Source organism: Monodelphis domestica, chromosome 2 (genome assembly GCF_027887165.1).
Source record: "Monodelphis domestica isolate mMonDom1 chromosome 2, mMonDom1.pri, whole genome shotgun sequence".
Taxonomy (NCBI): domain Eukaryota; kingdom Metazoa; phylum Chordata; class Mammalia; order Didelphimorphia; family Didelphidae; genus Monodelphis; species Monodelphis domestica.
Genome location: NC_077228.1, coordinates 457,633,515 through 457,660,961, shown reverse-complemented (window position 1 = coordinate 457,660,961; position 27,447 = coordinate 457,633,515). Strand labels below are relative to the sequence as shown.

General features: G+C 34.5%; 1 protein-coding gene across 1 annotated transcript in view; it reads right to left on the bottom strand.

The window, feature by feature from the left end:
- Positions 1-3,624: 3,624 nt before the first annotated feature.
- The window catches only part of MTF2 (metal response element binding transcription factor 2), a 60,121-nt gene continuing 36,298 nt past the window's right edge, over positions 3,625-27,447 (bottom strand). The window contains exons 9-16 of the mRNA XM_056819092.1: positions 26,488-26,556; positions 23,532-23,655; positions 13,886-13,953; positions 13,290-13,460; positions 9,594-9,702; positions 9,430-9,482; positions 9,229-9,333; positions 3,625-8,296 (exon numbers count right to left, since the gene is read on the bottom strand). Coding sequence (XP_056675070.1) covers positions 7,939-8,296; positions 9,229-9,333; positions 9,430-9,482; positions 9,594-9,702; positions 13,290-13,460; positions 13,886-13,953; positions 23,532-23,655; positions 26,488-26,556 — 1,057 coding nt within the window. The 3' untranslated portion in view covers positions 3,625-7,938. The remainder of the gene's footprint in view (positions 8,297-9,228; positions 9,334-9,429; positions 9,483-9,593; positions 9,703-13,289; positions 13,461-13,885; positions 13,954-23,531; positions 23,656-26,487; positions 26,557-27,447) is intronic.

Sequence of the window (27,447 nt, the reverse complement as noted above, 5' to 3'; positions counted from 1 at the left end):
GTAGGGCAGCACTCTGTATAATTCTAAATTCTGTCAGTCTCCTGGGGAGCTAAGCTTGAATCTTTAAGGGCCTCATCTTCCTTGTTTTGCCCAGATTACTTTCTGTAGCATCCTACAATTACTCATGGCAATTTGCTATTCATGGGACAGTCAAGCTGGCCTAGCTGAAGCAATAAGGCATCCTGAGTGGGAGACAGGAGGCAGCATATGCCAGGCAAATCCAACAACCACTACAGAGACAACCTAGGTCCATGAGCTCCCGAGAGCCTTGGGAATAATAGCAGTGTCCCCCAAACCATGCGACCTGCTTCCAGCCTAGTCCCTACAGCTGGAGGAGAAAAGTTATCATGGCATAGGGATCCACTTTCCTTATCACCACTAGCAGCTCCTGTGACTGAGAAGTTCATCAGCCGCCAACTAAATGCTACTCACTGAGCAAGCCAGAGGAGCTTGAGAAGCAGATCCCGATGGAGATAGCCAGGACCTTGAACCCAAGTCTTGAGAATGTCAATGCTTCCAAATCATGGCCAGCATCCCACTTTATATGCTGGCAACTGCTCCTACAGGTACTACTGTCATATCTATTGAAGACCCTGATAGTCCGTCACTGAAGTCTTTGGCACTGTCAAATTGTTCATCATCAAACATTGGTGTGATTGGGATGCTAGGTGACTCAGTGGAGAGATCCAGGCCTGGAGATGGGAGTTCTTCAAATACTTTCTAGCTGTGTGACTGGGGGCAAGTCACAACTCCAGTTACCTAGCCCTTACCACTCTTCTGCCCTAGAATTGATATGTACTATCGCTTCTAAGAAGGTGATGATGATGATGTGTGTGTGTATTTGACAATTTAAAAAGCCAATAAGCATTGAGGAAATCAGCTGTCCAAATACTTTCCTTCAAAAAAATTGTATACAGCTTCCTCTAGTCTGACTAAAAATTATTTTTAAAGCAAGGTAACATTTAATGAGTTCAATTTTCTGGAGCAAACAAATTCTTTTTGGTTAAGACAAAGTTTCAAAACAGATACAATAGATTACTATCTGTGAAAACTACGAAAATATCAACAAAGAATGAGGAAGAATTCTAATAAAAGGAAAGATTATGATAGTACATGCTAAGAGCCATTTTAGGCAGGTACTATGTATCTCAAGAATCCCTGAGAATGTTACATTTTACTACAGTGTAATCATTGATGTTCACAATTAATAACCCTGATTCATCAAGAAAACCAATATATTCTAAAGAATCAAAGTAGTATATATTATTAAAAGATCTCCAACAACAAAAAAAACCTCTTTTAAAGCATAATGGGCAAATTATAGTACGGTAAGATTCTACCAACCAAGGGCATGTATACTATATTTCTATTTCAGAAACTTCCTATCTAAAGGTATGAATAACATGTCTAGGATAAGAACACAAACCCAACAACAAGGAAGAATGAGGTTAAAAAGGTTGGCAGGAGGCACCTATAGTAGCAATTAGCCACAAAAGGGAAGCTGGTGATGCATGTGACAAAACCACTTCAGAGCTCATGGTTTTGCCCAGGATCATCCCTATTTGTTGGTACAGATTTGTGATTCCATTAGAGTAGGGAACTGAGTAAGAGAATTCCTTCCCCAATGTAGAGAAGCAACTCCTGCATAACTGATGTTCTCCAGAACACCAAAAGGTCAGATTCCTTCCCCATGAACGTATCAGTAATGTGGGTAGTTTTCATTGGACTGGAAATCAAAAGACGTGAATTGAATTCAGATCCTGGTTCTGCTACCTAGTTTTTGTGACTGGACAAATCACTTAACTGCCTTGATCCGTTTCCTCCTCTGAAAAGGGGTTGGACTAGATAACCTCTAAGACACTTTCCATCACCAAATCTATGACCCATGTCAGAAGCAGAGCTCAAACCCACATCTTCCTTACTCCAAGTCCAACCATCTGTGCCAACTGAGGTATGCATTGAAGCATTGTCATGGAACTGCAACCAAAAATCTGAGGTCTATCTCCTAAAATTTGTGGTAGTGGTGGAGTGTTGTTATTTTTCAAAATATTGTTGCCTTTTTGTTTTTACATTATAATCATTTCGAAGTATATCCATTCTCTATCCTTTTCTTGGTGAACCAACACTTACAACTGATATTTTAAAAAAGAAAATGGGGAAAAGACAATTTGGTAAAAACCTATTCATTGTACATGTCTAATGATACAGGGTGCTGGAGTTATCAGTTCCATGAGAATCAAAATAGCATGTTTGCAAAACTCACTAATGTGGAAGTCCTTCCTTCAAGTAGTCAAGTGGCCCAAATGAGGTGTTACAATTGGCTTCTTTCTAATCCATCTTTTACATGGTTGCCAACATGACATTGCTAAAGCAGAGGTCTGATTACATTGTTCCCCACAATAATAAACTCCAGGAGCTTCCTATCATTTCTCTGATTACAATTTTCTGGTTGGGCATTTAAAGGCTTTTACCACCCGCCTAACCTGCCTTTGCAGTCTTCTTGCAGATTACTCCCTTCACACATTCTACATGTTCTAGCCTGTTTTCTGTTGCTCCCATACATTTCCTCTCCCCTCCTACCCTCTTGTACAGAATGCCCTGATATCTAGAAAGAGTGCTTCCTCCTCGTCCCTATCTCTTGGAATCTCTACTTTCCTTCAAAGCTCAGTTTGTGTTCTACTTCCTACATGGTAAGTCTTTCCTGATCTTTCTCCACCAGCTACCTGGGCTTCCCTCTTAAATATCACCATATACCGGATATTTTGATATGCTTTTACTTACATGTTACACACTCCTAGCAGAATATAAGCTCTTTGGTTTTCAAAGGATACCTTTATTTTTATGTCTTTGCACAGGGTCTGGTCCATCAGACACATAAGCAATTACTTGATGGATGGAGTTAGTTTTGCTCATTTGAAAACTTTAAAATTAAAACAGATGACAGGTCATTCTCCTGGATAATTTACTTAAAAGTACAATAATTAATGCAGCTAAAATTAGAAGACAAACATGCCATTGGGAGCATCAGCAGTGGGGGGTTGCAGAAAGTTTCTCTGACAAGTTTCATTTCCAAGATGTACAAGAAGTGGATTCAGATTTATAGGAAGAGTCACCTTCTAATTGTAAACAGCCAAAGGATATTAAACAGGCAACTTTATAAAGAAGAAATAATTTACTAATAGCCACATTGGCAAAGGTACAGTAGATAAAACTGGGCCTAGAATCCAAAAGATCCAAATCTATAAATCTAGCCAGACATTTGCTAGCTAGATGATCCTAGGCAAGCTGCTTAAATTGTCTCAGTCTTCTCAACTGTAAAATGGAAATAAAATAGCACCTACTTCCAAGGATTGTTGTGAGAATCAAAATAAGATTATTTGTAAAAAGTACTTAGTGGGGCAGTTAGATGGCAGGAGCAACTAGGTAGTTCAGTGGATTGGGCTTGATGGAGGGAGAGGCCTTAGGTTCATATCTTGTCTCAGACACTTCCTTAGCTGTGTGATCCTGGGCAAGTCACTTAACTCCAATTGCCCAGCCCTTACTGCTCTTCTGACTCGGCAATCATACTTATTACCAATTCTAAAGACAGAAAGAAAGGGTTTAAAAAATGCTCAGCACAGTGACTGGCGCATAGTATGTAAATGTTTATTCCCTTTTCCTTCCCTTATGAAAATGTTCCAAATGACTAGTAATTAGAGAAATGACAAATTAGAGCAATTTTTAAAAATCCAACTCTCTTAAAATCATCAGACTGATAGAACTAACAAAAAAGGAAAATAGCAAATGCTGGAAGAGCTGCAGAAAGATGCAAATCTGGAGCTATGCTCAAAAAAAGAAGCCCTAACTTGTGCAAGCTTTTGGCCCAGCAATACCATTTGGTTTATATTCCAAAAAGATCCAAGAGAGAAAAGATCCACATTTAAAAGAACTACAAACTAAGGGAAAACCCATCATTTAACAAACCACAGCAGACAAATATCACGAAATGTTTTTGTGCTATGAGAAATAATGAAGGGAAAAGTCAGAGAACCCTGGTGCATGAACTAATAATGCAAAGTGAAGTTAGTTAACAGAGCAAGAACAATTTATACAATGACAACCATATTATAAAAACAAATAAGCTCCAAGGGCTTTAAGAACTCAGATCAATAAAATGACCAGTCACCATCTCAAAGAACCCTTGATAAAACATGCTACCCAACTTCCTGATGAAGGTGATGGACTCAACATTGAGAATAAGATAGATTATTTTTTGGACATAGCCAATGTAGGAATTTGTCTTGTTTGGCTGTGCATATTTTTATGACATTGGTTCTTTCAGTTTTTCTCAATAGGGTAGGAAGGAAGAGTTTGTGAAATAAAATGGTTTTTTGTTTGCTTAAAAATTTGTTTAAACTTTAGACTATAGTCCAAAGTTTTTTAAGATAGAGTTCACTGCTTTAAGAAAAACAATTTATATTCTAATAACCATAGCTCATATATGGTTCTTCCCACACCATCTGTTTATACCACATAAAGAGTGACTCAGATTAACTGCCCCCATGGAAAAACACTCACTTAAATCACATTAAAATCTCTACTTTAGATATGTTTAATTTTTTGGTTTTTTTTTTCTTCCAAAAAGCATGCCTGATCAATTACCACAAAAGAATCAGAAGAAATTTTTCAGGCGTGTATACTTAGGAAAGCATTCATATAAAATTTGGAAAAAAAAATTCCCACATTTAAGGCAGAACTCATATAAATATACTCCAACCAATACAGTTTTGTCATAAATTCATTATGCCTTACAACTAAATCCCACTTAACACTGTTGCATTTCTAACATTTTAAAGATAGTTCCTATGGAACTAACTGCTACCTGTATATTGTTTCACCTAATATTGTGTTTCCCTGGTACAAATAAGCACCAATAAGGAGAATATGCCTAGAATAGTCATTTAAAAATTACTTTCCAAAATTACATAGAGACATTTCCTTTCCAATCAATCACAAGACCACTCCCAATCTATATAACCACCCAATTATATGACAGCCTATTATTATTTATTTAAATCAGATCATGTCTCCTCCACCCAAACCCTACAGTATACAGTAAAAGCCTCAGCAAGAATGAGTTCTGTTGTACATTTTACATTACCAAATTTATCTATACATAACACACAAAATACAAAAATGGTCTCTCACACTTCTAGTTTGATCTCACTTCTTGGCAAAGTTTGATACACAAATATAGAAGACCTTATTAAATGCATTACATTTTACAAAAGACATGGGTATTTACTTGCATTATTTTGATGTTTGTTATTCTGGTCACATTAATCTGAGATTTTAAAGATTAGTAATTTCTCAGTAGCAGAGTAAAGAAAGCCATGGCTAAAAATAAACTCTCTTATAGGATAACTTAACTTGGACACAATGAATTTTTTTCAGTAGTTAGCAAATTTTAAATCTAACTTTGGAGCACCCTAACAAATAAACCTTGATTCATCCTGTCCTGTAGACATCTCTTTATGAGCAGAAGTTGAAAAATTGGCTGATAATTTCGCTGAGTTATTCTGAGGGGAAATACCTATTTTTAAGGTATCTAAATATTTAGGATGGCTAAATGTTTACTACTTGTCAAACAGGCAATTTAAGATGGACTTGAAATGATTACTTTTTTGCTTTGGAGATCAAGGGGAGAATGAGGGCAGTAAAAGTTTTCCACTATTAATCAGAATTAGACATATTAGCAGTGGAGTGGGAAAATCCTTAACTCCATGCTAAAAGTTGTCAATTACTGCACCAGTGTGTATTTTCAAACAAATACAAAAGCAAAACTCATTATCTCTTAAAAATACACACATTTAATGTTGGTCTGTTTTAATTCTAAGTAAAGCAATTCCAAAAATACAAACTGAACATCAGAGCCATATGAACCACCAAGATAAAATCAAAGAGACATTCACAATTATTAAATCTAAAAACAGTATAGCTGGATAAATTGTCTTCCAAGCATATCATAGAAAGCTTTACTATAAATACTGCTGGTGTTCAGTTAGAATTAAAGGACTTTGGGAGAACGAAATAATGTGAATACAAGAGGAGTGAATTATGTTACATGGGATTTACACTTTTCCATTACCCCTAGATTTAAACAAACATTCAAAAATCAACACAAAATCTGTGTTATCAAAATATTGCAGCTGCAGGAAAGGCAACTTTAAATGAATAGCTAGGGGAAAAATCAGGTTCTGGTGGTGGCAAACAGAGGTGAGTTTTTAGTTTGCCCTTTTGTAAAGCTCCTTTATATGTGGCTGACCAGGAACCAGGTGCAGGACAACCACATTCTCTGCTTCTTTTGGCTATGATGTGACAGGAAGAAGTCATCTTTTGAAGATGCTTAAGGAAATAAAGCAACTTTCTTTATAAACAGTCAAATAAGCAATCAATGAAATAAATAAGCACTAACCCACATTTTTAACCAATCTTCTTTGACATCTTACAATGTTGTTGTTTTTTTTCATTTTGGTGGCAAATTTCCAATTTTTAAGCTAAACACCAGTCATTTTTTTTAAGAGTAAAATGAATAGCCACCAAAATATGAATGTTCTTCTGTTTACTCTTTGGCTAAAAAAAAAAATCAAAACAAAACAAAACAAAAAAGGAAAAAGACTAAGAAAATACATCTAACACTGGTGATAAAAGGAATTGTCTTTTTACATGTAAAATAAAGTTATCAATTTAAAACTTGGTACATTTTATAAAAACAAGAGGTAATGTTGTAATAAAAACAGTGGTAGCCTCAACAGGCAACATACTGTTTGTGAACCCTGTGCAATAAAATACTTTGTTCATACTACATTTATCAAACATGACTAACATTTCTACAGACATTGTAGGAATCTTTTGGGGAATCCCTACAGACTTGTTAAAACTGGGAGACATTTACAATCATAATGTGCCACAAAAACTTGAACACGTTACTTCTAGCAGGAGATAATGTTCATATCTGACTTTTGTTTTAGGTTCTGAACAGCTGAGTTACAAGGACCAGAACTAAAAAGCATTACAAGAAGCCCATGAACAGTTGTTCATACCCTTCCATCAGAACACACTGCACTGGTTTGACATATTTCTCTTCATACATAGCAAGCAACAGCACCTGATAAAGCCTGAGAAGAAATGCTGCTGTGTAAATACTGCAACTATTCCTGAAAAAAGAATTATGGGATATATATACTCCAAAGCTGCCCATTCCCATAATTTGTATTGCATAGGTCACATAATCACACACATATACATATACACATATTATGTATATATATATGCACATGCAAAGAATATATTAAGACGACAATGAAGTCTAGTCATGGAGCAATTTACAGGCTCAATATATTTTTTACACTTTGCTTGAAAGAAAAATTTCAATATTTTACAGTCTTTCAGTAGGCATTATATACACTGCACTTTATGAAATCTAAAAGGTATTGAAATAGAAATTCATTTCTGCAAACATTTTGGTAACAAAACAGACAACGTTTCTCCAAAGACTTGTGCTATCTACATGATCTGTTTGCGCTGAAAACCACTAATCACAAGAACTGACTCAATGGAATATCTAGAAAAATTATCTAACACCATGCATGAGTTTGAATCATTTTAATAGCCTATCCTAGAAACAATCTACAAATCTTAAGATTAAAAAATTAAGTCTCTGTTCTGATTTTAAAAGATAGCTTTTATGACAATATCCATTTTGTTAACAGGTACATGTTAAGGCTAATATTTCCCTATAATGTGTGTTTGGTGTATGTGTATAATTGTGTGGTTGCGTGCATGTGTGTGCGTGTGTGTGTTGTCAGAAAGAGAGTCAAAGCCAGCTCCTTCAGGGCTCTGAACTGTGCCTACAGAAGATGAGAGTGCAGTGAACATAATGTTCCCTCAGTCCTACAGTCAGGAGGCAGTTGCTCCTTCCCACTCCACCAGATACTGCACCTTTCCATCAAGCGTCACCCGACGAGCCAATACTCTATATTTTTCACCACATGCTATTCTACCTGCAGCACCAAAATAACTGGTAATAGAGTTCTTTAGATGATTAAGCTGTAATTCCTGATCTGCTAAATTATTAAGAATCTCTGTGTTAAGTTCATCAAACTGATAATCTTCTTTGCCTTCATCATCTTTCACAATTTCAGAATTCTGCGTCTGGAGTGCTTTCCGAGGAAGGCGTCCCCTTCTCCTCCGCAGGTGTGGTATTGCAGCAGGCCACGATCTTCCTGTCCGAGTTCTCTTTCTGGAGTCAGATAAACTAGAGGATAATAAGGAGGCAACATGACATAAAAGATTAAGAACTTGAGGTTCTCTCTTCTGCTCATATAGTGCTCTCTAAGGTACCTTACAAATCTAGGTGCTACAAAAGTCTATCATTAATGTGAATACATTCAATGAAAAAAAAAGTCAAAAGGGCCCATCAAACATAATGTCTCAGAGTTGAAATTAATGTTAGCAATTAGCTAGTCCAACCTGTACTCAAGAGAATTCTCTACTCAAAGGGTCCTTTATCCTCTCACCTTTTACTGAGAAGGGGCCTCTTTCAAGCCTCTACTTTCTAGTTTTCTATTTAGTTATCAGTGCAGCTATTTTGGGTATTTTTTGCCCACCTGGAGGTTCATCTTCAATTTTTTCTTGTTTAAAAGTACACATCTGACTATGGCACCAAAGCATCCCAACTCTGGAACTGAACTCTTACACAAAGCAAAAAGTGTTTGTTTTCCTCATTATCTATTTCACATTGAATTTGTATAAGAGATAGTTAAGCTCCTACAGGCAAGAGGCCATATGTTATCTAAACATTTTATCCCCTAAAGCTTAACAGTGGTTGAAAACAGTAGGTGCTTAATAAGTATTTGTTTTTATTCTTGTGAAATACTATTTCCATAAATCAAAGTACATCTATACCTCATGCCAGAGTCATAAAAATCTACAGAATGGGTCAGGGCTGGAAGAGGCTAATATATGGGATTTATACTATAAAATTATTAAGATATTTAGAATATTTAATGTTTTGAAAAGTGGAAACCTGACAAGTTAACACAAACCATGGAAGATCTCTCAGCAAAGACATACTGTCCTGCTTTGAAAATTGCTGAAATGTTCTGCTATTATCTTTAAAATCTAGAAGAAAATCCGTACAGAAAATTACTGCGTGAAACATAAGAATAAATCACAGTTAGTTGTTACCCATAATGCCTGGAAATGGTAGATGAGGTAGTTTCTTTTGTACTGGCAGCACCCGTTAAGTCCACATCTGAGGTATTGGATGAATGTGCAGTTCCATCAGGTTTCCTAAAACAATCCAAAAGTGAGAAGGATGTTTATAAATAAATAGTTCATATCATAAGTAAACTAAATATTCAAAAATACAAACAGTGTTCTATTTACCCTAGTGAGGAAGGCAAATCCAAGGTAGGATTCTCTGGAACTGATTCCTTTTCCTTCAAAAATAAGAACATTATTGAAGCATGAACCCTAAAACCCTAAAAAAATTCTCTGCCTTTTCCCTACTAAACATCACTCTGAGAAGATATAATCACTAATATACTTACCAAAGAGGATGGTTCCGAAGTCTTTTGAATCATCTTTCTTGTATATGGGCCAGGTGGACGACCTACAGATTTTTTCTTTCCTTTCTTTTCTATACCATTACTTATATCCCTGCAAAGAAAAAAAATGTAGCATACATTATCAAATGGAATTTTATTGAGTGAAATATCTTTTGTTTTAATATTTTTAAAAACATTCTTGTAACAACTAGAAAGTTATTGCAATTGTGCAATCTACAAAAGAACTGGAGCACTATCAGAGAAGAGAAAGGGTCATATAAGGTAGATGTTGCAAGAGCAGAATCAATAAGAATTGGCAACAGATTAAATATAAAAGAGGATAGGAGAGAGAAAAGTAGCACACTTAGATTGAAAGTCTACATCTACAGGAGGATGGTGGTATCCCTAGGAATATCAGAAAAGTCAAGAAGAAGGAAGGATTTACAGGGAAAAGATAAGTAGTTTGGGTATGGTAGGTTTAAGATTTCTATGAAAAATCCAATTCACAATATCCAACAGGCAACTGGAGGTATAAGACTGAGGGTCAGCACAGAGGTTATGGCTGAATAGATGAAAAATGGAAACATGGGAACTGAAGAGATCATCTAGTGAAACATTACATGAAGAGAAGAGTTCCAGCAAAGAAGACTAAGAAGGAACCAGGCACAAAGGTTATCTTTCGTTTTGCCAAAATAAAAGCATCTAATAATTCCTTGGCGTCCCTAAAATATAATTTTACCCTTCAAAACGTAGAGAAGGGAAAATTCTATTCTGGATTGATCATTGGTTCAAAGAGAAACTTGGTGGAAATGATGGAAACCCTAAGAGAAAGTGACCACTTCTCCCTCTCAGAATTTGTGAGAGAGGAGGGGAAAACCAGGTATATAGTATAACATGCACTACTGGTTTTGTGAAAAAAGATTTCAAAAGATCTACAGGAAGGATATATAAGGTTGAACTAAAATTCTAAAGAGTAAGTCAGCCCAGCAAAGATTGGAAGCTTTCAAGAATTAAAATTTTAAGACACAAATAGAAACAATTTTCATGAAGAGAAAAAAAAGTAATTGAAAGAAACAATGGTACATAAGCACAGGGAACTCAAAAAACAAAGTCTAATTTTTAAAAGAGACACAGAGATGAAGTATGGGAAGTAATAGAGAATGAACATGACACAGTAGTGTTATATGAATATTAAAATTCATGATAACCTGAAAGGATCACTAAAGACAATGAAAAAGTATTTTTGTTATGTTACGGACAAAAGGAGAATAAGACTGATGCTTGAGAAAATAACATTATAGTAACTGAAATGTATATAACACCTATCAGAAACTAAATAAAGGAATGGAATAATGTGCTCCAAAAAGCAAAGGAAACTCTTTTCTTTGAAGTAAAATGCAAACTAAGTTGACAAACCCTTCAAACCTAAGCCTAATTATTAATGGAATAAAAGATAGATAACCTATAAAAAAGAAGTTTTTGAAACATTCCTACAAGGAAAACCAGACATGAAACGAACTGTTTTGCCATCATCACAGACAGTGTAGCATCCCAAGCATATTCACATCTATGAAATATAAATGACTGTATGGCTACTGTGTCTCCAAGCATAAGGTTATACCAATGAGGCTTGTGAATGTAACCTTGAACTGGCCATGCGGCCCTTGGCTAAGACAAACTCATTAACATGCTCGGACTCAATTCCCCAGGAAATCGAGGTTTGCAATCTACACGCCCAAAGGTGTTCCCTCTACCTTGCCACCCAATCTTAATTGTCTACACTTTGTGATGTGGGTACTACGTCCTTGGGAGTACCGCCCAGGCAGGACAGGAATAAATTCAGAGGCAAACCCATGAACTTCCTCTTGCCTCTTGGCCTTTCTCCCCTTCATGGAGCTCTACTTGGCTCCTTGATGACTGTCTCTCTCTCCTCTTAACCTTCTCCTTCCCTGAGGCTGTAACCATCTCGGCCTGCATTTCCTACCTTAATCTCCTCCTCCACCTCCTGTTCCTTTGTACTCATACTCTCCTATCAGAGGGAGTATCATAGGGATTGCCTGCCCTATCCAACCACTGACTTGTCTGTGTCTTTCATTCTCCACCCTGGTTCTCGGTTCCTACCTCTCCTAGAGTCCCATCACAAAGGTGAGCCCCTTCCCTTGTGGGACCCTGCTAATCAGGGAAGTCCATTAAGGAAAACCCCACAGACAGTATACATACACAAAAGGTAAACAAAATATAGCAACCAAGAAAGGCCCAGATAAAATTACATCAGAAAAAAGGGAAAACTAAAATGATAAAGACAGTTATGGGTTCATAATAAGAACAGTAAAATAATACTCTTCTAAAAGTAAACAAGGAAGAAATAAAAACAAAAAAAAACAAAAAAATAAAAGTAAACAAGGAGTCAGAGTAAAAGCAGAAATCAAAGAAGTTCTAATGGTGAAAAAGGACTGAAACATCATGGACTAAATCTCACAAAACTCCATCATAAAAATGAACCAATGTTTTTTGTGGGGTTTTTTGGTGAGACTAACTTACAGAATGGGAGTGTGCATGAGAGGGAGGAAAAAGTCAGGTGATGATTATGTGTTATAGCCCAACCAAATCAAAAGTAAAAGGGGAAAATAACTCATTTAGCCTTTTAGGAAGAAGGTCTACAGGTGAATGGTTAAGAATTCAAAATCGAGGACTGAAATTGAAAGGTTGACCAAGAGGGAAATTTGGTTTCAGAAGTGGGAGTCTAATTGAAGAATGCTACCACAGGAAAAAGAAAGTATTTTATAAATGGAGATAGGGACCTTACAGACTCCAGAGATTTGGTACTTAGGGAAACCACTCCTAAAACAAGAGGAGAATTAGAGCTTCTGGGGGGCAACTGACTCCCAGAATTGGAAGGCAAAGATTCAGACATTTCTTGGAATAGGGGAAAAACATAATCTATTAGAGATAGAAAAATTCCTCCCATCGGGCAACTTTTTATCTTCTCCATCACATGCTGATATTGATATTTCTGAGAGTAGTGTACAATCAAAAAAAGGGGAAGCAGGAGGCAATCTCTACAAGGCAATAAATATGTACCTTAGAAGTTTTAACTCCATAAAGAATACAGACTAAAGAAAAAAAAGGATAAGGGCTAAGAATAAAAAAAAATAGACTAAACAGAAAGGGAAGAAAAATAACTAAGGAAAAAAGGAAAGGAAATCCTTTTTACAAAAAATGCAGAAAATAAGAGAAAAAATAAATTTATGGGGAAGAGAGGAACTAAAGGGGGAAAAGAGAAAATTTAGAAAATTAAATAAAAAGAAATTAAACAAGATTCCAAAATTAAGGAGAGAGAATAACAAATTGGAGGGGTTGTGGGGTAAGAAGGAAGAGACTGGGAATAGGACAGCAGTAAAATAGATTAGGTTAAAATAAGTAATAAAATAGTGTTGTCTTTACAGAAGAAGCTTCTGTAAAGGGGCTTCCCAAGTAACATTAACTCAAACCAAATAACTGAGGCTCTAGAAATGGCTTCATAAGTTTTTTTAAAGGACTAAATTATGATATCAAAAAGCCAAAAATAGTCTATGAAGATAATACCCATTTTAATGTACAAAACATGCCAGACCTTATTTATTTACCAACTAAACTTGTTAATGAGTTAATAATGTGTATGAGTAAAGGAAAAAGTTTAGATCAAAGAAAAAATTTTACCTTGGATCAGGTATAGGTTTAGATGCTTTTCTGCCTTTAATTTTGAATTCATGAGATGTTCCTTCAGGCTCTTTCTCTGCTTTAAAAGCCACATTTGGTGGCACAGGAGGAACACGAATTCTCAACCCAAATAAATGTTTCTTCTTCTTTATTTCTTTTCCTGACATAAACCTACATTAATTAAAAAGGAAATTTAAAAAATTTATAGAGTTTTAAAAATCATTTCAAGTGACATTTTGAAAACTTTTCAAGAAATGTCACCATCCTGAGAAAATGATGAAATTTTGATATCTTTGCAAGAATATACAGTATCCATATCACCACCTAATAGTTAATATTAATAACTTTATCCACTGCTACTAATTTCTATTCTATTCTATTCTAATTCTATTCTAATACTAATGTCATTAAAGGCCATCACTTTTGCCTTAAGGCTTAGGATACCTGGAAAGAATAGGGCTGACAAAAGTTCAAAATGGAATGTACCTCTACTTTAAATAATGCTTCTAAACCCCACAGCTCTTAAACCAATGCCCTCAATCCTTATACTTACTAAGTGTGTCCCACATGGGGATACATAAAATAAATCAACTTACATGGTCTTGTAATCATTTAATGCCTCCAGAACATGCTCATATCTTTCAGATTTTGGTGTGTCTGCCAGCTGTGAAGTATCAAGAAACAATTTAACATACTACAATTTCAGCATCTAAGAATATACAGGTGCTTTGGATATTAATTAGATTTATGGTTTTAAAAACAGTCCTATAGTCAGAGGAAAAGAGTTCTTATAAAAATTATTTTAGTGCCTATCATGAAAATGTCTGACTATGTATTTTACTGCCTTGCCTTTAGTTATGGACTTTAATAGAAATAACCTTAGAATACCAGAAGAAAAGCAACTAAATGGGAAAAGTAGACAAATATTGATACCATTTTATTATTCAACATCTCTTGAATACACTGATAAGAAATATTAGCCTCTATAATTTTTGAAAATGTCTTCAGATGTAGAAGTTTTGAGGCTATTTCAAACCACAGACAAATGTGGCTCCTACTGAAGAATTACAGAAAAATTCTTAAAGTGAAAAGTTAAAAAAAAAAAACTTGAATGTTTCATTCTGGAAAAGGCTGAATATATAGCTTGACTTGGACTCTCAAAAGATCATTTACTGCCTCTTTCTCAGTGTTTTAGTGTTGGGGCCCACCAAAGAACTCTTAGTTGCTAAGCCAATGCATAGATTCAAACTGATGTAACCAAGCACATATTTTAAGTATAAAGTCTTATAGAAGTATCATTCCGAAAAACACAGAAAAAGTACATCAGTGTTCAATAAAGCTGCTATATTTACATCATGTAGTTCAATCTACATCAAAACTTTCAAGTATTTCATTTGACATAAGTTAGAAATTCCCAAGAGTGAAATAAACTGATACTGATGTGTGAAAGATCAGTGGAGAGGTGTTATCTTCTTAAGCGGGGGATAAAAGGGATAAGATCTTAGGTCATCTAGTCCAACTTCTAACTAGAAGAATCTTCGGCAGATGATGTTAGGATCAAAATCAATTCAAACATGTTTTAAAAGCCTAGAAGATATTGTGTTAGATACCAGGGCTACAAAGCCAAAAACAACAGTTCCTGCTGGATGGAGCTTATGGTTTTTACTGGACGCAGTGTGTGTGTGTGGGGAGGGGGGGGGGGGGTAAGCAAAATGTACAGTAATGTATGACAAATACAAAATAATCTTGAGGTTGAGGAAAAAAATTGTTGGAAATGCTAAAGAACTCTTATTTAGGAAGTTGATCTGAGAAGTTAGGTATTTCCAGAGGCAGAGATAGATGTGTTCCTGGCATAAGGGACAGCCTTTTCAAAAGTATGCAGGTGGAAAATAGAATAGCATGTATAGAAAATATAAAGTAGGGCAGTTTGGCTTGAGTCGTAGAGTATACATGGGATAGAATAATGTGAAATCACTATAAGGTTCAAGCTAAAGATAAATTGCAGTGACTTACATGCCAAATATAAAGAGAAAATAAACTTCCTGAGTAGGGGGATAGTGTGGTCAAAATTGTACTTTAGGAATATCGATATCAACTCCAAGGAGGAAAAGAATTAATTGCACTATTCAACAAATTCAATGAATGGTGTGTGCGTTGAGTCCACATCCATCTATCAAGCACTGACTTTTCTAATGTGCTACAGCTCTAGTTATTAGGGTTTTCCCCCCTTCTGATGAATCAAAATCTGTCTTCTTGAGATTTACATGCACTGGTTCTTAATTTACCTTCAGAAGCAATGCAAAATGAGCTTACTCTCAAAAGGAAAAGCCCTTCAGATATTTGGAAACTAACATATTTGAGTAATCATATTTAGCTGCTGCATCAAACATTCATATTAAACTTACGGCCAATTTCATATGAATTTGCCAAAGCACATTTCCCAAGTATCATACTTGAAGAACTGAAATTAAGATTAAATGCAGAATTTTTTATTTATTCTTGTTAAATGTCATCATTTTGTGTTCAGCTTAACATTCCAGCTTGTAGGTAGCATTTAAAATTGTGATTGTTATCTATCTAATCAACTATTCTTCTGGGTTCTGTAATAAGCACAATAAGCATGCTTTTATCTTCACTTAAGTGCTGATAAAAACAGTGAATAGGTCAGGTGAGAGGCCACTGTCCTGCAGCTATGTCTTAGAAACCACTGTCTTAGTGAACACCCAGGCATTAAACAATATTCTTGGAGCATTCACTAAGCTCTCCATTCTCCTAGCATCTGTCTTCCAGGCCACATTTCACTACCCACAGAACTTTCACGAGAAACACTGATTGACTTTATTGAAATCAAGATATACTTTATTTACAGGATGTATCAACTGGTATTTTTAATGAAAAGGATAGTAAGGTTTATTTGTCATGGCTTGTTCTTACTGAAATCACGTTGACTCTCATAACTATTTCAACATTCACATGTTTAAAAATCAGTACAAAATGTTTGTGGGGTATCAAAATTAAGCATATTTGCCTATAATCCTCAATTTTTAGCTCATCTTTTTGGAAATTGTGGCATTTGTTTCTGGTTTTCTGGTACCTCTTCTATTTCCCAAGGTTTCTCAAAGATGAACATTAGCTCTAAAATTATATCTACAAGTTTTCTCACCTCCATAAGAAGTTATTTCATTAGGCTTAGATAGAAAATGATTAAATGCTCCGTAATATCATCACTTAAAACACTCTAGAATAATAATTTCTTTCTCCAAAAGGGTAGAAGTTGAAATCATATAGAAGTGATGATGGAGAAATAGGCCTGAAATATCATGGACTAAGTCTCATAATACTCCATCCATTATTTAAGACTAAACTGCAGAATTGTTCTATACTTTCCAGTCTGAAGGCTTGTTAAGTCCTGCTCAACAAATTATTTGTGGGTCATCAAACTGGGATGAGAAAAATGATTTTTGGGGTTACTGGAGGATTGAGCTGCCAGACTGACAGATCTGACATGCAGACATCCTCTTGTTGGTCGATGACAAAGTTTATTGATTTGGGGGCACAATTTATAAGGAAAATGACATAGACTGGATTAGGTAAGCCTTTTGCAGGAACAATGGTCAATAATGATTTACAAGATGGAAACAATGGATGTAGATTGCCTTAGTGACTCTAAGCAATGTTTTCTGCAGGATAATAAAATACATGTCAGCATATCAATGTATGACCCAATACTGTATGTTCTTCTCTCAGAACTCCTGCATCAGTAGTTTTCTTGGCAGGACGTCTAGTATTGGGGGAGGGGGAAAAGTTTGCTTTTCTCATGCTAGGGAGCTTGCTATGTATCTGGGAATTTCTAAGTTATGATTTCTCAGAGACCTTGCAAACTGGAGTGCATTGAGCATTCCACAGCCTTACTGGAATGGAAGGCTCCTAATTTTTTATGTTGTTCCCACAAAGGCTATTCTTGCTAGAAAAGACAAACAGAAATAACAGAAGAGTTTTGCCTTCTGCAATAGTTCTGCATTTCTTCTGTATTTTCTTGATCCAAACATGACTTCAAATGCTTTTCTGATGGTCTTTAGAATTTAAGGCTCAACTTAACATCTTAACTTTTGCCATTTTCCTACCAAGCTGATATTTACTTTTATATAAGCCTTGTGGTTGCCCATCCTCCTACTTTCTGTATATGTCTTTTAAAAATTTGCATTCAAAATATCTCCCAATGCAGCTACACTGATTTCTTTAGCTACTCTATTCCTTGACCCTCCCACCTCCAACCTTTTCCACTGGCTTGATATATGATTAATTTCTATTTTTAGTCCTTTCTATCAATGTTCCCTTTTTACATGGTCCTAGTCATGTAATTAACAGGATCATATTTATTTTTTTCTTTGACATTTACATATGTGCTTGTCAATATGAAATCAGAGTAATATGGTCCTTTTCATCCAAGCTTTCTGTCATTTTCATAATGCTATGGCCATTTTCTTTTTACTGGTCAGTGAGAAGTAAATTCAGAATAGCAGTTTCTTTTCAGAGATCAGAGTGGCAAACAGGGCAAATCAAGAATTTGTCAAATACTCTGAATTTAGAAGAATCAGATTTCTTATAAATGTCAGAATAAAAGTAGCATAGTTTCATGGGATAGGTCTTAGATTAAAAATATTAAATCTTTACTTCTACTTCCCAAGTCTCATTTAATTGCTATGTAAAACCTTGGATAAGACATTTAATTTTCTGGCCTTCCAACTATTCATCTATGAAATGGGAACACTACCACTCAACTTGTCTAACTTATGCTTTTGTAGTGAGGGTCAAATAAGAAAATATACATGAAAGCATTTTACACACGCTATGCAAAAGTAAATTGATATTACAGGTGAGGTCTCTTCATCATTATTATAGCTTTCTCTCCTTCGCATTTTCTCATCTATATCAAGAAAGCATCTTCAACAGTTTAGCTAAGCATTCTATAGTATAATCCTGCAACAATATCATTTTGTTTCTTTCATCCATTATTCTAACCCAAGTATAACCTGTCCACATGTATATTCAATTACTTTAAAGTTTGTGTATCCCTATATAGGTATATCTTCTTTAAATTCAATTCTATTCTCTCTCATCTTCTTTAAAATAAGAAACCATACTGATTAACTCCTTAATTCCTATCCCATAAAATTTTAGTGCTATCTCCAATTCACTCTGTTATACACACTTAATGAGTTAATATTTTGATATCTAAGGCTAGATATTTCCTACCAGATTTCATATTATTTTCACTTGAAAGTTATCGAATGATAGCTCCACAATGCTTACTTTACTTCTCTCAGTACTTGGTTTTGCAGTTTTATTATGGTTTTCTTCTTCTTCAAAAATTTACAGATAATTTATTTTTCATCTATGTGATACTTTAAGGTCTTATAAATTAATACCAGATGGTAGAAAGAGAATTATTTTTGAGCACTGCTTTTTACTTTGAAATAACTGCCTGATGATACTAAATGATGGCACAATGTCCTAAAAGTTTTGGATGGCAATGAGGGACTATGTTCCATGCATCTATTCCTATATTAAATATAGCTTGACTATAGAATGTAGTTCATTTTATAGTTTTAGTCAAAAAGTTATTTTGTCTATTAAAAGCACCTTCTCTTTTATAAAGTTGCTGAAGCCACCATGAATGAAGAATCACATAGTCGAGAAACTGAAATATGTTCTCTACCTCCATCATTTTGATAATTTCAGTGTTCTCTCTGATTCATCAAAATTTATCAATGACTTGCACAAATCTTAGAAACTCTGTATTCTTCTTGTACAAATAAAGCTGAAAAGGCTGTTTAGGGGATTGCTTTTGTATTACTGTTTTTTAAAAATTGATACTTAGGGTAGCTATGTAGCTCAGAGGATAGATAGCTAGGCCTAAAGATGGGAGGTCTTGGGTTCAAAACTAATCTCAGATACTTCCTAGTGATGTGACCTTTGGCAAGTCACTAACCTCCTACCCTCTGGCCTCAGATAATTCCTAGTGATATGACCCATTGCAAGTCACTAACCTCCCACCCCTTATTACCCCCCCAACACCATCACTGCCTGGCCTGTACCACTCTTTCTACCTTGGAATGCATACACAGCATTAAAATGGAAGGTAAGGGCTTAAAAAAAAAACTAATGCTTTATACCTGCCAACAGGCTTCAGTTTTTAATGATTTTAATTTATTGACTAAACATCCTTAGTTTATTTGATAACCTGTTCATTACAGAAGCAAACTACTTTAGCAAAGAATTTATAAGAAGAATAGGACTAGATGGTTCCTTCCAACTCTGGATGCCTGATTATGTCCCTATTTAGATCATAAAACAATCTCTCATTCTGACACCAAGCCATGAGCCAAAATATTAGATTCATGATGGTAAAGGATATTGTATCAACTATCCCTACCCTAAAATATGGCTAGAATTCTGCTCAAAGTACTTCATTTATATTTAACTTTACAAATACAAATTAATTTTTTAAAAAATATTAAATATTAAAAATAAGAGAAAAATAGTTTATGTATAAATTCTACATGATTTGTTTCGATAAGGGTTATTATTCTATAGTAATTTTTAGATTTTCCTCAGCTATTTAAGAGGCTACACATACTATGTAAACTATGCATTCATTTTGTTTTGTGACAAAACAAAAACTCCTTAAAGAATTTTTAATACATTAAAAATTCATTTAGATGAAACCAATTAAGAGAGGTAGCATGATAGTAAGAAAAACCCACAAAATTTGGAATTATATAACCTGAATTTAAATCCTGCCTTTGGCCTTGATTCAGTCACATCTCCTCTTTGATATTTTCTCATTAATAAAGTTTGGTACTTAGTCTAGGTGACCCCTGGGTCTCCTCCAGCCATAAATGTTAAACATGATTTGGAAATTATATTATCCCACATATTTAAACAGCTTTGAAGCCAGGAATTTTAAAAATGAGAGAAATTATGCTATTGTAAGTTATTAAATTTTAGTAATTATCTAGGTTTTAGGTATTTGGGATGTGAGATAAAAGTGACTTACCTAAAGTCATAAAGATAAGAGTTAGAACTTGAGTAAAAAATTTGAATTTGAGTAAGAAATTAGAATTTGAACCCAAATCCTCTACATCAAGCTACTTCAGGATATGTACCAATCAATTTATGTATGTCTCTTTACCGTACTCTAAAGCCAGAAAGAGGCAAGTCCTATGTTAAACCAATTAACTGATTGCTTGCTTTAGGGTTTTTAAGAGAGAGAGAAGGGGAATAAATTTAGTGTTTAAGTAAAACCATAACAAAAATAACATCAGAGATTCAAGTTTTGCAGGGTTTGTTTTTAAAAGGGAATTCTGGATATGTCCTGGAGTAGTATACATTCAGTCCTATCTCCTATGCCACCTACAATTCAACCTAACAACAATTAATGTCCATAATCAGTATATGAAAATATTTAAAGTACCTAAGACAATACTCTTCTATAGCTATCAAACCACTTATCATTAAAATATATATTAAACTATTCATGACATCATGAAAAAACAATTGGAGGCTTTCAATTTATTTGGTAATTAGATCATTATAAGATATTCCATAATGGCTAATGTAATAAAGTATATTGACAGATTTTAGAATGATCTTCAATATCAAGATGTAAAATAAAAGGTTTTTTGCTTAGTCTTTGATTAGACTAAGATCTGAAACATTATATACCCAAAATGCAGTGGCTCAATTAAATGAAACATTTAAGATGCCAAAAATTTTCTGTCTCGAAAGAGCTTTGGTCACTGCTCTAAATACTTTTTAAACATTTTACCATACATTATTTAATGATCAAAAAGAAACTGATATTTGAAAATTACAAAAACAGAAAATATAATCTCATTGAAGAAGCAAAATGCATATATATTAAAAGCAAAGCTGAAACAAAAGACAAAATAGTTTGATAGCCCTTAACTAGAAAATTAACTTACAGAAATTCACACAACTTTCTATAGACTATCATCCAACTTAAATTAATTTTATACTCTTTATCACAGAATGAAATCTAATCCATAATATCTATAACATAACAACTAAAATCAGTTGAAAAGCTCAGTCTTAAATCTGAGGTTGTAGTGGTAATGCAAGTTATCACTGAAGAAATTTATCACTTTAAAGAATAAGAGTACTAACAGGTAGATCCTATGTAGGTCAAATCTAGATGTATCTGCAGTAGTGCTGAAAAGTACCAGCCCCTAGAAGAAGCAAAGTATTTTTAAATGAACATATTACACTGTTTTCTAGATATACAAAATTCTAATGAAAGAAGAGATCATAATTATCATTGTAATCTTTTTTCTATTTTAATAATTATTATTTAAAATATCAGATGAATTACTCTAAATTGTTCCCTCAAATTTTATCCAATGAAGGAAGCAACATTAAAGGTGATTCATATCCTTTTTTTTTTTTACTACTAATAATGTTACTTATTGTAGTAGATTAACAAAACATCAGTGGACAATACACCTGAGGAAATGCAGAGTTTATCACCTCATGAAAAATCTACCCCACTAGCCACTGAATAAAATGAATGAAGAAAAACTTGAAGATAACACAAAAAATACCTGCTAAACTGCCGCAACCTGCATTGTCTCCCTTAAAATATAAAAACTACTGTTTGTGGCAATGTGGCAAAATTTCTATTCTTATACTTTACTGGTGGTACAGTAGACTGGGTTAAACTTTGTGGAGAAGAATCTGGCAATATATCAAACAATATAAAAATTTCAAAGTCTAACCCAAAAAGGAAAAAATCTAAAGATAAAAAAGTAATCTATATAAAGATACTCACATGAACACTTCTTAACAGTTAAAAAACAGAAAACTGAACCACTCAACTATAAAGTGACTAAGCAAATAACAGAATGAAATATGAAAAAATGTTTGTGAAAACATATATGAAGACGCTCACATGAAATATAAAATGGAACACAAGAGTAAACATTATACCTACATAAAACATTACACACGTGATCAAAAGAGAATTAAGTGAAATTTAATCTACTTGGCTCTTTTTAACCATCAAGCTATTTAAAGATCGTTTTTTTCAAATAAACTACTTTTTGTATTCAAATTTCATATTAAAAACCCATTTTCAAACATTTGCTTTAACACATTACTCTATATGGTATGATTTGGATTTACCTTTAAATTTTTCCAATTATCTACAGACCATCAATAAATAATACATTTTTCATTCCTTTTAAATTAGTACACATTAATTTACATCTTAAAATTTCAAATGATGCAAGGCTAAAGTGAACAAATAAATTTCTAGATACTTTACATTAAGCTAAATCACTTAGCAATGAGGAATAATATTCTATTCCTTGATCTGGAAAAAATAAGCTAAAATTAATTTAATATCCTTAAACATCATACTCTGCCCCCAAATGAAAGAGACAAATAAAAATGTAAGAATTTCTGACAATCTTCACTTCTGTCAACTTCACTAACATGTCTTATTCTGACCTGTAAACAGTGTTTTTTCATTCTGGTCAAATCTACTAGGGGGTCACGGTAAGAAGTAAAGCCTAATTTGTAGTTTTGCTTGCTCAAATTAAATTTGAAAAATTATTATACTGGAAGAAAAAAGGGGCAAGGCCAAGAGTATATATACTATTTGGAGACAAGCTGGCACAAGAGAACTCATGAACTTAGAGTCAAGAGGTCTGGGTTCAAAGTCTATCATCTCACTACCTATGAGAGCTATGGCAAATCTCTTCAATTTTCCGGAGTTATTTCCTCAACTATAATGTGAGGAATAGTAAAAATTGCCCCACCTAACTTAGTTATTGTGAGGATTGTACTTGCAAATTTTAAAACCACTATATAAATTTCAGTTATTATCCCAAACTAAAAATTTCCCCAAGTCCATCCTTTACAACCACTATTTTCAGCCTTTGGTGTATAAAATGGAACTAGGAAGGCTTTCTCGCTTCTAAATTGCTCCAGTTTCTTTGAACACTGTACCTACCTTTTATAATAAACAAGCAATAGCAGACAAACAGGACCACTTGCATTCTTACCAGAGTGGTTTCTCCCCAGATTCAAAAATAGGTTTTACTTTAGGTTTGCAGACTCTAAAGGCACAGAGGTCTCAAACAAGCTTATATACTTATAACTATGTCAGAGTTGCTTTAATTAACCAAAACAGCACAAAGAGAGAATAATGCCACCTACCTCTCCAGGGTGCAATCTATCCCAGTTTTCATTAATGTACGTCATAAGTTCAAGTTCAGAATCAAAATATTTCTTCTTGTGAATAACACTTAGGTTATAAAGGCAAAGGTGTGCTATATCTACCCTGTAATTCAGAAATTGTCAAAACATATGAAGACAAACTTTTGGTTCTCAGAAATTGCATACATCTTCTTTCACAAACAAGTAATTAAAAATCATAGGATGACATAAAAAGGTCAAGTGTCATGATTTGCCAGGTATATTGTATAGGATATCCTCTTTCATGAATTGGATGAGATGGCCTTTGATCTGAGGTCCCTTTCAATGCTGAAATTCTGTAATTCATCAAAACAAAGGCCAGTAACACAAAAATTAATACAGAACAAAAAGATTGTGGAGTTCTAGTGGAAAATTAAACTTATATCAAACAATTTACTATAAAATGGAATTTTTATATGATAAAAAAGAATTTGGGTGATGCTTGCAATTCAGTTTAAGAAAATTTGCCCTATATAAAAAGTACAGCCAAAGATTTTTTTAACATCCTTAATCCACGGAGACCAGGTACCAGACTGATTTTGGAATGCTAATATTACTACAAAGTAATCAAATCTCTTAAAAGTTTTTGGTACAAGCAGGTTTGTTGGCTATTTGCTATAAATATAGTTAGTTTCTCTCCTTGAAAAGTCTGTCTACAATAGGTATCACACCTCCTCTCCTCTTTTTTTTCTTCCTACAATTCAACTTCTGACCTCATCATTTTACCAAAATTTTCCTCTCCAAAGTTACCAATGATCTAATTGCTAAATCCTTTTTTTCAATCTTGATTCTTCTTGATCTCACTGCAGCCTTTAACACTGTTGATCAATTCTCTCTTATTTCTAGGTATACAAGACACCACTCTTCCCTGGCTCTCTTCCTCTATCTGATGCCTCCTTCTCAGTCTCCTTTCCTGGATCTTCATCACTAACTGTGGATGTGATGTCCTTATGAGATGGCTTTGGCCTAGGCCCTCCTATGATCTTATCAGCTCCCCTGGATTTAATTTTCATCTCTCCATGATGATTTTCAAACCTATCAAGCCCTCACCCTTCTGTTGACCTTCAATCTTTCATCTCCAACTGCATTCCTGACATCTCAAACTGAATATCCAATAAACATCTTAAACTCAACATGAAAGTTATTATCTCTCTCCCTAAACCCTCTTCTCTTACAAATTTTCCTATTGTTGTCAAGGGCACCACATTCTCCTAGTCTTTTAACTTAGGTGTCATCCACATATCCTTACCATCTCCACTTCCCCTGTCCTTACCATCTCCACTTCCCCTGCCTCCTCCACCCCAATATCCAATCAGATGCCAAGGCCTGTTGAATTCACCTTTATAATATTTCTCAAATGTGCTCCCTTCTCTCCTCTGACACTACAATCACTGGTGAAAACTCTTATCACCTCCTGTCTGTACTACTGTAATAGTCTGCAGATAGGGCCACCTGCCTCAAGTCTCTTTCCACACCAAACCATCCTCCATTGAGGAATCAAAGTAATTTTCCTTAAGTACAGGTCTGACCATATCACCCATCTGTCCTCATTAATAAACGTCAGTGGCTCCCTATCACCTCCAGGATGAAATACAAACTACTTCATTTGGTGTCCAAAGTGCTTTATAACCTACCCTTAACTTGCTCCTTTTTAAGTCTTCATACACCTTAAACACAGGTATTCTCTGACCAAGTAACAAGAGTCTCCTTGCTGTTACTAAAACAAGACACCCCATTTTTTGGTTAAAGACATTTTCTCTTGTCTGTCATGCTTAGAATACTCTTTCTCCTCATTCCAGTTCCTGTTTTCCTTCAAGTCCCAATTAAAATCCCACCTCGTTGAGGAAGCATTTCTTGACACTTAATTTTAGTGCTTTCTCTCAATAAATTATATTTACTATTTATCGTTTATTTAATTTGTACATATTTGTTTGCTTTTTGTCTCCCCTATTAGATTGTAAACTCCTCAAGAACAGGGACTATCTTTGGCCTCTTTATGTTTCCAAAGCTTAGCAGTTCCTGGTACATGTTATTCAGTCATTTTCAATTGTGTTCAACTTTTTGTGACCTCATTTGGTGTTTTCATAGCAAAGATATAGGAGTGGTTTGCCATTTCCTTCTCCAATTCATTTTATAGATGAGGAAACGAAGACAAAAAGGGATTAAGTGACTTGCCCAGGGTTTGAAATCATATCTGAATTCAGGAGGATTAGTCTTCTTGACTCCAGGTCCAGCACTTTACTGTGCCACCTAGCTAACCCTGTACACAGTAGGCACTTAAAATTTTTGTGAAGGGGGCCATCTGTGTGGCTCAGTAGATTGAGAGCCAAACCTAGAGACAGAAGATCCTAGGTTAAAATCTGGCCTTAGACACTTCCCAGCTGTGTGGCCCTGGGCAAGTCACTTAACCCCCATTGCCTAGCCATTACTACTCTTCTGCCTTGGAACCAATACAAAGTATTGATTCCAAGACAGAAGATACAGGTTTAAAAAAAATTTTTTATGACTGAATTAGTAAACTAATCTATAAATGGAGTGATAATTCCCAAAATTATTCTTCCTTTCCATTCCCCAGGAATTATAGTAGAAAGTGAATGCTAAATAAAAGTTATGAGGGGATATTTTAAATATAGAATTGTTTATATTGTACTACCTGTTATCCCAAGGAAAAAAAAGGTCATTTGAATATGAAAACTTTTAGAAAATAAAGCACGTAGAAGATAACTACATAATAAAGTGAGTTCTCTGATCAAAAGAAAATGAATATTATATTATTGGTGAATATTAATGGTGAAACTATCTATAAGGAAGTAGGAGGAAGAGAGGTTTCTAAAGAAGCTAATTTTTATTTAAATACATTAAATATTTCATTTAAATGCATAGGAGGTAAAAAGTTTTTTGAAATGCCGGAACTTACCATTGTAAGGGCAGACGTTTGAGGTATTCCGGTCCAGAACTACAGACAGAGCAAATGAATGTATAAAATCTAAGAAAAAAAATCAAATATACTCTAGATAAACAAGGCACATGTATGCACACATACACAATACTCCAATATTTCATTAAGGTAAACCAATATAATCAAGAAGACTCACTTGTTGTGAAAACACACCTTTGGTTAAATGAATGTATATGATTGATCTGGAAAATTTAAACTGATCACACCCCATGGGAAGAAATAGGAAGAGAGAAGCCCACAACAGGATGGAGTAAAAATGTCTCCCGACTTTAGAATTGGGAAACTTCAGACTTGGCCCCAGTTCTGTTCCTGTGCCCTCAGACAAGTCATTTCACATCCATAGGCCTCACTTTGATTACATATAAAATGAAGTTTAGCTAAAATGAGGTGTTCAGTTCTGAGAATCGAATATCCTATAATTTATGTGTATATGAGTTTTAACTGAACACTAAAAAGTTCCCCAAGTTATGATGAACCAAATTCTACTTACATCTTCAACAATATCTATCAAAGTAAAATGTTTCAAATTTTAAAGCATAGCATAGATCTCCTCTTTCAATTTTTAAGTAACATTTTATTTTTCCCCAATTATATGTAAAAACAATTTTAAATATTCTTTTTTATAACTCCTAACTTCCATCTTAGAATCAATATTGCGTATTGGTTCCAAGGTAGAAGAGAATTAAGAGCTAGGCAATAAGATTTAAGTGATTTTCCCAGCATCACACAGCTAGAAAATGTCTGAGATCAAATTTGAACCCAGAACCTCATGTCTCTAGGCCTGGCTTCCAATTTCCTGAGCCATGTAGCTGCCCTTTTAACAGTCATTTAAAAAAATCTTTGAGTTGAAAATTCTCTCCCTCTTTCCCCACTTCCTGAGATGGTAAGCAATATGATAAAGATCTTACATACATGATT